General features: G+C 30.4%; 2 protein-coding genes across 5 annotated transcripts; one reads left to right on the top strand and one right to left on the bottom strand.

The window, feature by feature from the left end:
• Positions 1833-5654, bottom strand: LOC109357426 (zinc finger BED domain-containing protein RICESLEEPER 1-like). 4 transcript variants are annotated; one of them, XM_019601386.1, is made up of 4 exons: positions 5434-5654; positions 2661-4189; positions 2493-2558; positions 1833-1987 (listed from the first exon to the last, which is right to left on the bottom strand). In XM_019601386.1, exons 2-3 carry the CDS (start codon positions 3325-3327, stop codon positions 2509-2511), a joined length of 717 nt encoding a protein of 238 aa, XP_019456931.1. In that variant the 5' UTR covers positions 3328-4189; positions 5434-5654; the 3' UTR covers positions 1833-1987; positions 2493-2508. The 4 variants fall into 4 exon arrangements, with proteins under 4 accessions (XP_019456931.1, XP_019456930.1, XP_019456929.1 ...); XM_019601385.1 differs by lacking the exon at positions 1833-1987 and adding an exon at positions 2217-2406; XM_019601384.1 differs by lacking the exon at positions 1833-1987 and adding an exon at positions 2217-2350 and having other exon boundaries at positions 5434-5653.
• Positions 11164-14682, top strand: LOC109357424 (B-box zinc finger protein 22-like). Its single transcript, XM_019601382.1, has 3 exons — positions 11164-11584; positions 13314-13745; positions 14186-14682. The coding sequence occupies exons 1-3, from the start codon at positions 11402-11404 to the stop codon at positions 14429-14431; spliced, it is 861 nt and encodes a 286-aa protein (XP_019456927.1). The 5' UTR covers positions 11164-11401; the 3' UTR covers positions 14432-14682.

Below are 17171 nucleotides of genomic sequence, written 5' to 3' on the forward strand. Positions count from 1 at the left end.
TTTCACAACAACAATTGTGGGGAATAGAGATATCTTAGTCAAAGAACAAAATAGCCTTTCCTGACTTGGAGTGATTAATAGTTGTTTACTCTACAGGTGAAATCAATAAACAAGTCACATCAAATAATTATAAACATCATAGTTCTTGTGATTTACCTTCACTTCATTGATTCAGTTAAATTTCTTCTCGATACATACATTGCCATATTCTAGTGATTTAGTAGTGTGACTTTGACTTTGTAATTATTATAATAGTGTAACTTTTTTGTTTATCACTAAAATAGTGTAAAATTGTAAAAATCGTCAATAGTCAAGGTATTTTCCCTGTTTTTTGTCTAACCCTCATCTAAATCGATACATTAGAGTTTTTGATATTATTTTTTTTAATTTCCATGGCAAAGTTAAATTTTTGGTAATTTACTACAATTTCTTTTAATAACCCTGTTAAATTTTTGGTAATTTACTACAATTTATTTTAATAAAGTCGGTATTGATAGTATTATAATAATAATAACATTAAATAAAGAAATATTAAAGAATGAATTTAATGTATAATTTAAATACATAACCTTAATATTAGTAGTATTTAATTGTTTATAATAGACTCAATAACATTAAATAAAGAATTTAATGTATAATTTGAAATAATAACATTAAATAAAGAATTTACCACATTTCATATTAGTTAATCCTAAATCAACTTATATAGTAAACACAACATTCCAACAATCTCACAATATAATATTCTCTCATTCACTGTCAAAAAATGATTTCCTCTTTTTACGTTCCAATCAAATAAATTTTAAAATTTGTATATCTAAAATTTAAATCATGCAAATGTAGCCTAACTATAAATCGTCAACAGCACTGATGATACCTAAACGATCTACTATTTTTTAAACAATCTAAAAACAAAGGAAAATCTTCATTGACAAATATGATTTTTATATGGCACCAACGATTTTGCCATGGAAATTAAAATAAATATCAAAAACTCCAATGGCACCAACGACTTTGCCATGGAAATTAAAAAAAATACCAAAAACTCCAATGTGATCAACGATTTATGTACTTTCTGATTAAAAAAATAAAACTCCTACATCACCAACCATTTTGCTCCTGGAAATAAAATAAAAAACAAAAACACCTACATGGTAGACGATTTCTGTACAAAATCAATAAAAAATAAACCTCCTATGTGGGTGACGATTTAGGTGAGGGTGAGACAAAAAAAGGAAAAACGCCTTGGCTGTTGACGATTTCTACAATTTTACACTACTTTAGTAATAAACAAAAAAGTTACACTACTATGATAATTACAAAGTCAAAAAACATCTATTCCGTAAATTTGCCTACAAAGTCACTTTAAATCAATATGGCAATATACGTTACTGTCTTTACTCTCCAGTCATGATACACTAGAATACATAATTTCTCTTGGCAGATGGTGATAGACCATTCTCTATGTGCAAAATTGATTGTGCTAAACGTGACAATTAACAAAAATGGGGTAAAAAATATATTATGCAAGGGGTGATTTCATAAATATTAAGGCATGCAAATCAGGGGCAGAGAATGCAAATGGGACTAAACATGTAATTTCTATATCTCGTGCTATACTTTAGTGTCGTGGCTGAAGCAGAAATAGCAGCGGCAATGACTCTCCTACGGTCTGGTAGGTCTGTTGTAAGTCACATATCACCTGCTTCATTCTCTTATGCATGATTTAAATACTTATTAAGTTACTCTTCTCATTGCCAATTGATTTTGAGATGAATCTTAACAGGTTCAAGCCCGATTCAATGTGGTTTAGACGCATGTCTACTTTGATGAAAGAATCAAAGACTGCCTTGATAAAGAAACCAATTTCATCATTTTGAGTTGTGTATTATAAGAGTAGGTCTCAAAATTCCTTGGTAGATATGATGGCCAAATTGTATTGCAAGATTTGTAAGTTCTGGTGCCCATCCTGATTCTTCTACTGTCACTGTGCAGTTTGTTGATAAATAAGAAAGAGTCCTTAAAAAATGTAAAAATATATTAAGCCATTCAAACCCACCGTACAAACTAAGATTCATCTAAACCAATAGTCCAAATAACAGCTTATGGCTGAGCCGATGATATAGGCAAAAGCCCTGTAAACTTGTTGGGAGAGACAACCACGCATCCCGAAAGGGATTAGTTCCTTATCATAGGGTGAGGATATATTGTTGGTAGTACCAAAAAAATATATACACAAACATCTACTTCATTGTTCTGGTAATATACATTGCTTTTTGATAGAAAAGCACATGAGAAACAAAGGCCTACTTGCTAACTCTGATGTAGATTTCTGAGTCTTGGATAAGACCTGATATAGTAAAACACAGTGATAAAGATATCTTATGAGCTGGCAGATCCAATAACCTTGCAACATGGAACACAATTAAGTAGAAAGCAAAATGTTCAACAAAGGGTTAGGAACATATGATACAAGTTGTACAGAATCATACCATGGAAAAGTTAATTTTATTCAATGATAAGGGGTAGTGCAAAATGGCTTGAAGATGGATTTAAATCTGCATCAAGTACCATAGTAAAAGAATGAATCAGAGTTAGGCCAAAACAACCATGACTATTCATGGCGAAGTGAGAGATAAAAATAAGTACATTATATATACCTCCCAATTCATTTCGGAGCCAATCTTGTGTGCATATTAAAGCCTGTCGTGTATCGGAGTTTAATGAAACATGAGTAGGATCTAGCAATCTCTCTCCAGTGCTAAATGCCAATTGTTGGGTCAATGTTGACATTGGAGTGCCAAGAACATCACGTGCCATCATAGACAAGATAGGGTACCTTGGCATGTGGACTTTCCACCAGTTTAATATGTTAAAATCGGAACTACGAGGAAAGATTGGTTCCTCCAAGTACTTGTCTAAGTCGGATGCTATTCTCTGACTCTGTGATGTCTCATGAAGGAATTTGTCAAAGCCCTTCAGTCTATCCCTAGCATCATAACTTGTACTAGGTAAGCTATTGCCAGGCAAAGATAACCCTTGATCAACCATAGTTGAACAGATAGAATATGCATTGAAAAGTTCTTTGACTGCATCAGAAACTTCTTTGATATGATCCAAAGCAGTGCTGCCATAAATCTGGGAGTAATAGTATTCAACCAACTTCATTTTAAACCGGGGGTCTAATATAGCTGCTACTGCTAAATCTGTACTGCACTTGCTCCAGTACGTATCAAACCTGGCTTTCGTCTTCAACGACACTGAACTAAGAAAGCTATCTGAACTTGTGCACCAGTCACTTAATTGGATATGAATGTCACAAATCATTATAGTCTATATCATTATAGTCTTCAAAGAAACTCGCTGTTGGATTCTAAGTGTGATATCACTATCAACAAAAAAATCATCTAATGTTAAGGCAAACAACTTATAGTCTATATCCCACTCATTCAGACATTTAATTATCACTTCCGGAAGCAAGTCTTCAGTATGGGAAGAATCAAGTGTGACAAAGTTTAGGATCTTCTTCTGTAATGTCCATTCCTCATCAATATAATGTGCAACTATACACAAATATGAAGAATTTTCTGCTGAAGACCACCTTTCAATTGACAGATTAATCCTACGCTGTGATTTCTTTATATTGTTATACACTTTCTCCTTCTCCCTCCTGTAGATTTCCATACAAGAAATCTCTATAGCGCCATTTGGCACAAACTCAAAGAGTGGCTGGAGGTTCTTCACAAAGACCTTGAACCCCACATGCTCAACCATGTTTAATGGGTATCCATGTAATATGACCATGCGTGCGAGATCAAGTCGACTCTTCTCCTGATCAAACTTCCGACCCCCAAAGTTAACGATTTCATCTTTCTTGTGATCCAGTTCATACTTGATGATTGTTGGCTTTATGTATTCTTCTTTGGCATGACCTTCATCAAAACCAATATTTGCAACAGCGAGGGTATCATCTATTTCAGACATCGCATCAAGTGATTCCTCAGATGAGTAGTTCCGCTATTACTTGATTTACTAAGTTTCTTGTTACAATGCACACAAATAACATAACATGTGTCAGCCTTCCTAACTCTTTCAAAGTGATTCCATACAACAGAAGTCAGTCTTTTTGGTTTCTTAATGACGGACTCATTCGATATTTCCATCAAATAGGCTTTGAACTACGAATAGTCTGTTTGGCACACAACATTAGTATGTAAACAACTAAGTATACGGAGTAATATTAACTCAATAGCTTACAAAAAAAACCACTAAAATTGTAAATAAGGGGAAGAGCAAAACCTCAAAAATTATAAAGCATCAACAAAGCATTAAAGGAAAATATAGGTAGAATATATACAGATGAAGTCACTGCTACCCTCATGTGGAAGAATGAGGGAGAAATAAAAGAACAAAGATGTAGAGGCATGTAGCTTGTACACTTTTATTCAGTTAAATTACAGCATCCTTACGGTATGTTTGGATTTTGGGCAAACTTTCTCTTTTTTGGGGGGAGTATTATACAAACATCCGAAGAAAATGAATGGTTTTCATTTGATTCTCCAAACAAGCATAATGGAAACCACTACATAAGCTCCATTCTCTTTCATGCCCTTCCCTTCCTCTTTCTTCCATTTTCCTTGAATTTCCTCACTTCTCCTCCTTTTACCTCCTACTTCTAACATTTAAACATACCACTAGAGAAATGCAATAAACTTTGTCATATAATATGCATGGACAAAAAACCTTGGCCAGTGAAAACTGATACGAATCTTCCATGAGGTCATTTCCAACTATACTTTAGTAGGATGATATATTCATTACATAGCAATAGACTAACTCCTTTCAAGGTGTTTGGTTGCCCTCGCTTCCGGGAATCTCGAACATTTGACCTTTGGCCTAATGCAATACTTGGGATCCAGTGGGGCCTTGCACACTAGATTACCATCTTGTTGGTCCACACATTAAAATTTGAACACAAAGGTCCCTTAATTCAGAGAAAAACTTCATTTCTCAAACATTAAAAAAGAAAAAATTTGAGAAAAGGTTCATTCCAAAATGAAACAAATCCCTCTTAATAATCAAATGCTGAAAGCATACCAACCTTGAAAAATCCATCAATTAAGAAACATCCATATCAAAATTTTGATATTTAAACAAATTTAACCAATAAATAATAAATACTTCTTCCCAGCTCAACTTGGATTAATCCAAATACCCAATGTCAAACCAAACAAACCAATAAATAATACAATTGGAGACATAAAAACCAAGCATGGTGCACCACACAGCACATGACCAGACATATTTTTTAATTGAACAATTTGAACAAAACACACTTATTTAAATGCATGAATTTAAGAAACTTGCTATAGAGTGATCATTTCAAAGGAGGGAAAATTGGGAAATTGGAATTTTGAATTTGATTAGGCTCACCAACAAAATTATAGAAGAAGGGTTGTGGTGTTGGGATTATTGCAGAGTCCGTTTGATCCGGGAAAATTAGGGTTATGAATTGGGATTTTTGGAAGAGAAACAAAACCCGATGCAATTGTGTGGAATAAATGTGGGTTGGGTCCGATTCGAGTAGAGAGAGAGAGAGACGGGTGGGTCAAGATTGGGTCCGTTTCAGGATCCGGTTTATTGGGTCAGAACTGGATAGAGTGAAGTTGCCTTAGGTTTTTCCGGTTTATTTATATTTTTTGATATATCATTTATGACTAAATTTTAATTAGACTTTAATATTTAATGTTTGACTTTATTGATTGTATCTACGTAAATATATATTCGTACAAAAAATTCTTTGATAGTCATAATATACATAATTGATTATATCTTTTTCATTTGCTGATTAATTTTTTTGCAATTTTAAGAATAAAAAATTATGTAAGTTTATCTTTTCTGGTTAGGTGAAGTCATGGAATCTCTTATTTTTTTATTTTAATTTTTTAAAACTATTTTCCTTCTAGAACGTTTTTTTAGAAGTTTAAAATATGATATTGTTAATTAATGCTCTGGCTGCTTATTAAGGAAAATAACAAAGAAAAATTTAAAAGTTAAGTTTATTCTCTTTCTATTTTAAATTCAAAAAAATTCAAAAAGAAACCTTTTTTACTACTTTAATCAATGTCCTAAAGCCTAAAGGGTATTGGTTAACATTCAGCTTAAAAATATTGGCTATTTAGATTAGATAAAAAGGAAAAGTTACACAAATTGGTGAAGTAACACTAAGTGAGAGCATAATACAATGTGCCATTATTTTACAGTGTAGTAACAAATCATAAATATATGAATAATAACAAAATAGTAGTCTTATTGAGACTTTAAATTATAGGGAAGAACATTGTTGTTTTAGAAATCATATATACATTTATTATTGGTTATGATAATGAAAAGATAAGAGAATATATTTTTGTAGTCTGAAACTCTCATTATCTAAAACATAGGTTACATTCCAACTAATCTAACTTTATCCAAGTAGGCTCGAAAAGATTCATTAATTAAAGGGAGTAAAACTCTTGCACTTATTTTTCCACATAACTCAAACTTAAGGGAAATGAAGTTAGTTGACATTCAAAACGTTGGAGGTTATATTAGGATATAGAGTATAACTTACCATACATAAATAACATTGTATTATGAATTCATTTTCTTGAGATTGGAAAAAGTTTTATATTTGTAGTTGCCTAATATAGTCTACCTTTTATCTGAGCTTTAAATCAACTATGATAATATCAAGAGCACATCTACTATCCTACTATTTTATGTTACGTCATATGTCATCAATTTTTGATTGACTAAAAAAATTATTTAAATTATTTAATAATTACAATTTTAATTTAAATAAATTTTTTCAACTAATCAGAGTTGAAGTGATACAAAAAAGTGGGACCGTATATGTGCTCCTCATAGCATCAAACACAACATTAGGGATGGCGAAAAACCCATGGGTACTCGTGGGTAAAACCCGTAGGGACACGGGTACGGGTCACAAATGGGTACCTATGGGTATTATAAACGGGTTTTTAAAAATACTTGTAGTACATACGGGCGGGTACGGGTATTATGGTACTCGTGCTAGCGGTACCCGTTATTTATATAATTAATATATTATATTTAATTAAAATAAAAAATACATTATTCTAACATTCATTACATTATGTATATTTTTACTTTGTTTACATATTTTATTGAGTTTGGTGGTAAAACACCCTACAAATATTATTACATGTGTAGAACGCACATATTTTACAAAGAAAATATATACTTTTTGTTAAGGAAATGAAAACAAAAAATCACACAAATAGAAAACACCAATAAATTTAGCATTTTTGTCAAATATTCAATCAAAAGGTAAAAATAATAATTAAGTTTTATCTCATTTGAAATATAATAGAAATAAAAAATTAAAAATTCATTTATAATATAGGAAACTCGCGGGTACTTGTTGTACCCGTGGGTACCCCACACGGGTACCCGTACGGGTACGAGTGAGTATGGGTAATGTTCTCCTACTTTGAAACGGGTAGTGGGTAACTACTACCCGTACCCGCCCGTGCTCGTTGTCATCCCTACACAACATAAACGGAAGAACATCTTCTATCCCAAAAGAATGTATCACTTCATATATCACTACTTGTGATTAATCAAAAAAAATATTTAATTATTAAAATTTTCCACCAACTCCACACTAAACTAAGCAAGGCAGGAACCAAATTAGTGGGCTTATACATAGTCTAGATCAAACTTGGGCTCAGGAAAATTGAAGGCCTTGTCCAAGCTAGGTACATGACGGGCGTAAAAAATATTCTGTCTGTTGATATTTTTTCTTTTTCTCTTTTACTTACTCATGCTTTTCAATTTTCTCTATAAAAGACACGAAAAAAATAATGAAAAATCTGAAATTACTATTCGATCAAGAATCTCGTTTTGGGAATATATATGTTGTGAAGGAAAATAAATAAAAGAAAAAGATTATTTTTTTAACTCTTCCCTACAATTAAATAATTTAAATGAAAAAAATTGACCTTATAAATTTAATTTTTTATTTAAAATATTTTTAATAAATAATAAAAATTGGCGCTGAAATGGTAGTTTCATATCATGAATGGAAGCATTTCCAGAAGTCAAGGACTCTATTGTGAACATAAAATAATAACTTCCGAAATCATTAAAGTTAGATGTTAATTTAATTTTTAAAAATTTTAAAAATAAAATTCATAGAGGAGAGGCCATATATATAAGGGATGGAGGAGAGGCCATATATATAAGGGATGGACATTTTCTAACAAAATAATTGATTGTTAAATCTTTTAACTTAAATATATTTTTCAATCAATTACGATCAGTGTCACATGGAGTGACATATTTTTGTGGGATAATAAATATATTTCCCATGTATAAGGTAAAGTTACACTACTAAGAAATGGTTAAAGATAAAAGATTTTGACAGTTGTCTGTATTTGAGATAAATCCTCCAAAAAAACTCGGATTAAGATAAAATTCTAATATTTATATAGATAAAATATTTTGTAAATAAAATAATAGAATGTGACAAAACATGATGATTAAAATTAAATGTTAATAATACTAGCATTTCTTGAAAACATTTTACATAGCCAAAATTTTCTGGGTACAATACAAATTTAGTTTGATTTAACTATCTAAAGATGAAATTTTCCATATGAGACCATATCAATGTAGGAAAATATCCTACTCATACTTTAGTCTACACCACCCGTTGAGGTCCAAGTTTTGAACTATTGCTTTTCCATCCTTTTACCCACTTTTGCATGGTGTATCACTTTTCATGCTACAAAATATCATACTTGTTCCTCACTATGGACTTGGTACACACCCATAAGAGATCCCTACCTTTTCAACTCACTTTCATTTTCTCTCCTTTTGTTTCTAAACATAAGGGTCGGGAATATATCTTTTATCCTAAAAAGTATGTTACTTTATAGACTACTTATTATGATTGATTGAAAAAATATATTTAAGTTGAAAATTTAATAAGTAAGTATTTTTCTGACCAATCACAAGTAGTAACACATGAAATAATACATTTTATGGGACAAAACATATTCTCCCCATTAATGTTGGGGAAGCCCTATCCAAGACATATTCCTTTGTCTTTGGGACAAAGGGTTTGTGACCTAACACTATGCCTTCTCATTTTGCGTACATAAATGAAAACATCATGCAAAATAAGTGGATATATATTCTCAATCACTCACCAAAAATGATAAATAAAGATAAAAAGTTGTTGGCAATGTTTCAAAATATGAACATGAATTGTAAGATATTTGCAGTGGTGGGTATTGAATCATTGTTACAGGGTGACAAACAAGTTAACTAATATAAAATAAATTAAGTGTTAAAATCAATTTTAAAAGTTGTTATTTCTCATGTTCAATTATTGAACTTTGACATTAACATTATGGTTTTTAAGGAATGATGTTGAAGCTATAGATAATTTTTAACTAACATTGGCTTTCACCTTAAATATGCATTAATAATTCATTTTTTAAACTAATTTACTAATAGTCTATTTTAAAAATAAAGGCACAACATGTAATAGTAGGTTAGAAGATATGACTTATGAGCATCAAAATTATAATGTACTATAAATTTTTACATTGTTAGTATATGTTTATTACACTCTTATCCAAGAGAAAATATATATACATTGACAGTGTTAGAGATTTTTATACTGTCAATATACCATCTATCATTTATATTTTATTATTATTAATTCTTAAGCAATACAAATGAATAATAGATGATGCACTAAAAAAAATAACTGTGTATAAATCTTTAGTTATCTTATGCCAATTGATTAAAATATTAATAGTTGCAATTCAACTTATTAGATCAATTTATAGAGTAGTGAAACACTAAATGTAAGCTTTTAGATTCAAACTCTGATTGTAATATTCTCTTCTTTTGTAATAAAAAAAATCCATCAATATGTCGAGACATATTAAGCACACTATTATCATAATCATTGGTTTGGTTATTAATTTATATTATATTTTCTAAAGACAATATGGCCGAAAAATAAATAAATGTAGTTAATGTAATCAGAAAATTTTAACTTAAAAAGATGCGAGTTGGTTAAATTTACTCACCTGTCAAACTAAAATAGCGAACAAATAATTATACTCTTGGTGGAAAAATATTAAATAAAAAATGTGAGCAATTTGATTATATATCAAAAAATAAATTGTGGTTTTGGGGAATAGATTTTAAAAAAGAAAAAAAGTATGTACTGACAACGTATAAGTTTTATACATTGTTACTACATTTTATCATTATTGTTTAATCATGATTAACTCTTCAAAAAAGAATATAAATGAATGATAGATAATCTTTCGTTAAATAATAACAAAGAAGGAATTAACCAAAGGAAAAAAACATAAATAAAATTTACAATCATGCTAGTAACATGTTAGTAGCCAATACATGAAGTTCAAGAAACTTGACTTATAAAATATGAGTAGCAAACCCATGTTTTTTTATTTATTGAAGAAACAAAGTTGAAGAGAAAGTTTGTTAATTTATGCGACCTTTAATGTTCTTTAACAAATAATTAGTAATTTATAAATTAAAATGAAATATAAAATTTAATCAACATATTTTCTATGCAAATATTAAGAAGTATTATAACATTCTAAAATTAAAAAATATAGTCAATAAATTCCTAAATATTGTTCTCTTCAAGAGTAAATTATTCTAATGGTAGAGACAAAATTGATTTCAATGATCTTTACACTTTGAAAAAGATATAAGTCTTCAAGTATAGTAAAAAGAAACCTTCAATAAAAAGAGATTAAGTTCCTATAAATGGATTATCTAATTAAAAAATGTTTTAGAATGGAAAAATACTTCTACAAACCTTATAAAACATTTAAACCAAGTAGATTAATTAATTCTTCAACAATTATAATTAAGTAATTATGAATTACCATAATTACTTGTCTAATTCATAATTCCATTTAATTTAATTGCTTTTACTTTTACCAAAAAAATCTCCCAACACAAAGTGTGAAATAATAAGTTAGTTAAAAATAAAAATAAAAACATCTTAGATTTTTTGTTATTTTTAAGATTTTGATTTTCTTACAACAAATCCAGCAAACACTGTCTCCTCTGCAATGACACTACTCGTTTGTTTCCACGTGTACATGTTGCTTCGTGGCCGCAAAAAATATCCTATATTCTCTCACTTCTTAAACCCTCTTCCTCAGGTTCTAACTTCCTCAAAAAAAAATCCCTTTTTTCATATGCCTTAATTCCAATTGGGTTCCTCCAAAATTCTCTTAATTTCATTTTTTCCATATAAAGTTTGAATTTTTAGAGAGAAATTTGAATTGGGTTTGTGGGGTTCATAAAAATAAGGATGAAGATTCAGTGCAATGTGTGTGAAGTTGCAGAGGCCAAGGTTCTGTGTTGTGCTGATGAAGCAGCACTGTGTTGGGAATGTGATGAGAAAGTTCATGCTGCTAATAAACTTGCTAGCAAGCATCAAAGAGTTTCTCTTTCTATGTCTTCTTCTCATATGCCAAAATGTGATATTTGTCAGGTATTTTGTATTTTCCATATTAAATTTTTTGATTTTATGTTGTTTTTGTTTAATAGGGTGCTGCAAAAAAGAGATTTTCCCATAATGTTTTTCAACTATTACTATCTGTTAAGCATTGAAAAAAATTTGGGGTTGGATTAAAAGACATCATGTTAGACTTGTTTGTCCTGCACAAAGGCACTTCTATTTTAGATAAGGACAATCCTTTCTCCTTACCTTTGAGTAAATAACGAATCCCTTTTGGGTGCATGATTGTCCTTCCCAACAAATGTAGCTACTAATAATGAAACTCTTAACCTTTTGGTTATCATGAGGATTCAGTGGGGTTTTACATCACTAGACTAACATCTTCCGGTAACTAGGACAATTTATGCAGCTGATTTTGCTTTCATTATATGTAAATACCAATCTACAAAAATTTGGCAGCTTATTCTTTGTATTATCTGGTAGAATTAAAAAGAGCTTCCAGCATTTCTGTTATATTTTATTCATATTTTCAATTTTTGGATTTCAATGATAAAATTATCTTCATCTTGAAATTCTCCTTGTCATTATATATGGAGAATTTTTCAGAACAAAATTTGGTGTTTTCAGTGGAGAAGTCCCATCTCATTCAGATTAAGGAGATCTATATTGAGCCATCACTTTTTTCATGTACTCTCACTTTCTGAGGCCCCAAATCAATGATTATTGGAAAAAGGGACAAAACAAAGTGTCTTACACTTTCTTCTAATTATTACCTTTGTGTCCCTCACTCATTTCTTTAATCACATAAAACTCTAGATCTATTATTTAGTATCAAACTCCAAATACTTGAAAGAGAATTAAATCAAATTCAATGACAAATCATAATTATAAGCTGTTGAGTGGCTTCCAACCATCATCATTTAGCTGTTAAGTTACTCTAGATAGATATTATTTTTACATGTATCAGTTTGGTCTGTTAAAAATCGAAAAACTCAAAATGATCTCCAAAAATATTAAACTGTATCAAATTAGTCTTTTTTAACATGTTTTATGACACCCATTAGGGACTATTTTGATTTACATTCGCGATCATTAAGTACTAATTTGAATTTTATTTTTTTGGAATCAAATTAGTACACCCAAAAAATTGTAAGGACTAAAGTGAATATTCACTCTTTTTGGAGAGCCTTGTATACTCAATCTACTCATAATTTAATATCAGCTTTGTCCTTACAACCTATATAACATTGATGCAATTGGATGGATGTGGAACCTTTCTAAGATTTTGAGGCATCTTATTAGAACAGAAATATCTAGATGGATATTTAGTATTAGGAACAGTTGTAACATTTGGAATCATGTTGATAACAAGTTGCAACCTATACTTTTATTCTTGTGTCTAATATATCCTTTGTGCATTATTCTAATTCCCATATTTATTTTGACATGAAAAGTTGTTGCTTCCAATTTTGCTTTTACATGAGTTCTTCAATATCTTTATGTGACTGAATCCATTGTTGGCATTTTTATTGAGTTAGAGAACCTTACTAATTTGTTATTTGCCATGGTTCACTCTAAGTGAGTTAGAAGTGTTAGTCATTTTGGATCATCGTGTTAGTTAAATTATAAAGAAGAACTTAGAGCTCAATGCTGATATAGCATTATGGAGTCATTTGCTCTATGTAGCCGACTCTACCTAATGTGATAAAGGCTTGATTGTTGTTGTTGTGATGGTGATAGAGTTTGCTACTATTCCTTACAGGAAGCATTTGGCTATTTCTTCTGTCTAGAGGATCGAGCTTTACTATGCAGAAAGTGTGATTTAGCAATACACACTGCAAATGCTTATGTCTCTGGTCATCAAAGGTTTCTTCTCACTGGTGTAAGAGTAGGCCTTGAAGCTACTGACCCTGGCCCTGGTGCTTCATCAAGTTCATTGAAATCGGACTCCGGGGAGAAAGTTTCGGATACAAAGTCTTCTTCCGTCTGTCGAAAGGTTTCCACAATGCCTCATTCATCAGATTACAATGAAGTAGTACCTATTGAAGTTGGAAGAATTGAGGAGTTTCCACCAGCTAAGGTGTCTTATGGTGGTGGTTCTACTGCTGGAAACATGTCGCAGTGGTCCTTCGACGAATTCCTCGGCCTGAATGATTTCAGCCAGAACTATGATTACATGGAAGGATCATCAAAGGTATGTTCATAGTTTTCGACTAAACAGGGTAAATACTTTGGTCCCTAAAAAATTTTGCGTGTACCAATTTCATCCTTCAAAATTTAAAAACTCCGAAATGGTCCCATAATATCAAATGTGAGTCAAATTTATCTTTTTCGTATTTTTATGACCCCTAACAGAGACTATTTTGACTCGTATTCATGATCTTTGAGTAATAGTTTGGAATTTTATCTTTTCGGGATCAAATTATTACACATGAAATTTTTTAAAGACCAAAACGGATATTCACTCTACTAAATATTTTTTGCTTTTTAATCTCATTTTTACTCTTTTCTACTTATAAAACACACTTGTATGTTTTGTCTATTCTGACATGTCTACCATACGCTACCCCAATATGTATCTATATTCTAACCTTAACTAGTGATCATGCATCTTTTCTTGATGAGCTTGTGCAGGCTGATAGTGGTAAACTTGAGGATTCTGATTCTCCAGTTTTAAGATCCAATGAAGAAGACATGGAAGAAGAAGATTACTTGGAACATGTTCCAGATTCATCATGGATAGTTCCTCAAATTCCTTCACCTCCTACAGCTTCAGGGCTATATTGGCCAAAAGCATTTGTTCCAGAAATATGCTTTTCTCACAACATGCAACAGCCTCAAAATAGTGCTATTTTTTCAAGAAGGAGGAAGCATTTTTAACTTAATCTCTCTTATTCCTATCTTAATAATTTAAGAGTCAATAGCTACATGTTTCTTCTATTCATGGTTGTCTCAGTTTATTCTTTGGAATGAATCTCTGATTTTTCTCCACTTGTTGAAAATTTGATAAATGAGGCAGCAACAAATAATGGTAATGTAAAAAAAAAGCTCTTTATTTTAGTTTTGGTCAAGGTAGAATGCACTTGTTTGGTTATCATAGAGATGTTCAATATTGGTTTTGTTTCTGTCAATTGTTTTGCTCTTTCACACAGCAATATCATAATGACTCCAAATTTCTTCGGTCAAATATAAGGAAAAAATGATATGATCTAACACACTTTGCACTTTAAATATAATATGATGAAGTGTTTAACCTTAAGCGTAAAATGGAAAGTGAAAATTCGACTCTTTAATACTAGAGATAAATCTTTTCCCATTTAATCATACTAATTTTAGTCTCAACCAAATTCAGATAGATGAAAGAGATAATGTTATTAATATCCTTGGATAAATCATGGGCACTAAGAGATATTAATGGACCCTATCAAGGCTATCAATCAAACTTTTTTTTGTCTTTATAGTTAATAACAAAAATTTCTTCTTTAATCATTGGAAGGTTCATAAAAGATTAAAAAAGGGGCTATAGATAATAGCTAAGGAAAAGCTTTAATATCGATGATTATATTATGGAGATTCAACAAAGTTTTATATTAGATGTCGACTACTTAACATAATATCCATCTTTTATTTAGGTTTAGGATTGACTATATATAATATTAAACAAACGTAGATAGGTTTAAGAAAAAACTTTACTTTATTATAGTGATCTTTATATTTTAAAATAGATTAGCGTATGAGTATAAATCATTAAATGCCTCGATGTTAATGTTTGTAATGTCATTATAAACACCTCTCTTATAACATAAAAATTACCAATTATAAACAAAAATCTCAAATATAAGTTAGTATAATTTTTAGAAGACGCATGGTTAAAATAGATAGAAATTTATGTAGAAAGTGATGTCTTGTCCATAACCAAGATGATTGCATATCTAAGTTATATTGCTAAATAACTGCTGATGGAAGTGAGGGACATAACTCATCATTTGATTGGTAAGCACTCTAGGGCGAGTCAGGATTGTCTCCAATAATCGAAAGACAAATACATCACAAACAACATGAAAAAATATAAGGATGTGACATTTTTATTCTTTAAATATAATTATATATACTTTTATCCTTCACTACAAGTGTAAAAACAAGAACCTGTATCTCTATTATCGGAGAGTATCCAAGTTCCTGTTTGGTGGCTCACTAGTGACTAGATAGCAAATTTGGCTTTTGATTGTTGGAACTTCTATGTTTAGAGCTTTTAGTAGAGGAGGGACCAAGTGGCCCAGATATTATTAATCTTTAGTCTCTTCAATTGGTTTTTCCTTTGGACAAAATAATGAAGTGGAAGTTCATTAATGCAGAATGATATTTATGCTAGCCTACTATTTTTGAGAAATGTTTTATGTACGTGACAAAAAAAAGTTGGTTCTTTGATTTTTGTGTTTTTATATCCATACAAAAAAAATTAAAATCAGTAATACATAATAAATTCATTTACTATAAGAAATAAAATTTAAATTGTAGACATAATATATTACTAATTTTTTCCTCCAATTGGGTTTCCTTTGAGGATGTTGGAAAGAATGATATATTAAGAGGGTAACACAAACAAACAAAAAAGAAGCTAGGATGACCCCATAAATTTATTGAACAATGGTTTATCCCATTCTACATGACCTACAAGAAGGATATTCTTGGAAACCATAAAAATGTTCATTCTAATAATTGAACTCTTCACCTTTTGATCATCTTAAAAATTTAATGGGGTTTTACCCCACTAAACCAACACGTTGTTGGTCCATAATGATAAGATAATTAATTTAATTAGAATTTTTTAGTCAAATTAGTTGACCAACTAGGTGGTAAATGAAAATTAGTTTATAAACCTTTCCTAATAAGTAATAAGTTATCACAATTGATTTATCATAATATCAAATTAGGACTTATATATATTTTTTAGGGGCATTAACTTAATTTTTATCGAATAAATTTGTGAAATGCCTTATAAATTCTTCAAAGATCTCGATAAAACTAGTTGATTAGCTAGTTAATAATAACATTTGGGCTTAATAATTCATATATTTTGCATTTAACTGAATATCATCCTTGGACAAAAAATTCTCAACAGTATTTTGAAAAAAATCTTAAAAAGAATGGGTCAATCTTGTTTTTTTGTAACACCATGAGTATCCCCTTATTTTTTGATAAGTAATTAATACATTTCAGAGTATATAGTTGTTACTCTCAATAAGTATAATCCCAAAAATCAAATCCTAATATTTTTATCTTTAGGGAAATCTAATAAAAACTACTAGACCAACATCTTGTTTATGGTTAAACACGTATAAATAACTTTTTGAAGTATTATTTTTCCTTATATCAAGTGAATGAGAATGGAACACCAAGGCAACCAATGTGGTAGGCCGCTGTAGTCTCCCTGTAAGAAAATTGACCTTAAAAAAATAATGCTGAAGTCATTTTTTTGGTCTTTGAATTAAATATGATAATATCTTGAAATGCTTGGCTTTCATTGTAGGACAAAAATCTTACGGAATGGGTACAAGTGTCACTTTTCAGCATAAAGTGAGAATTGACAGCTTTCTTATTAGTTCATACTATTTAAGAA

The sequence above is a fragment of the Lupinus angustifolius genome, chromosome LG09 (assembly GCF_001865875.1).
Source record: "Lupinus angustifolius cultivar Tanjil chromosome LG09, LupAngTanjil_v1.0, whole genome shotgun sequence".
Lineage (NCBI taxonomy): Eukaryota > Viridiplantae > Streptophyta > Magnoliopsida > Fabales > Fabaceae > Lupinus > Lupinus angustifolius.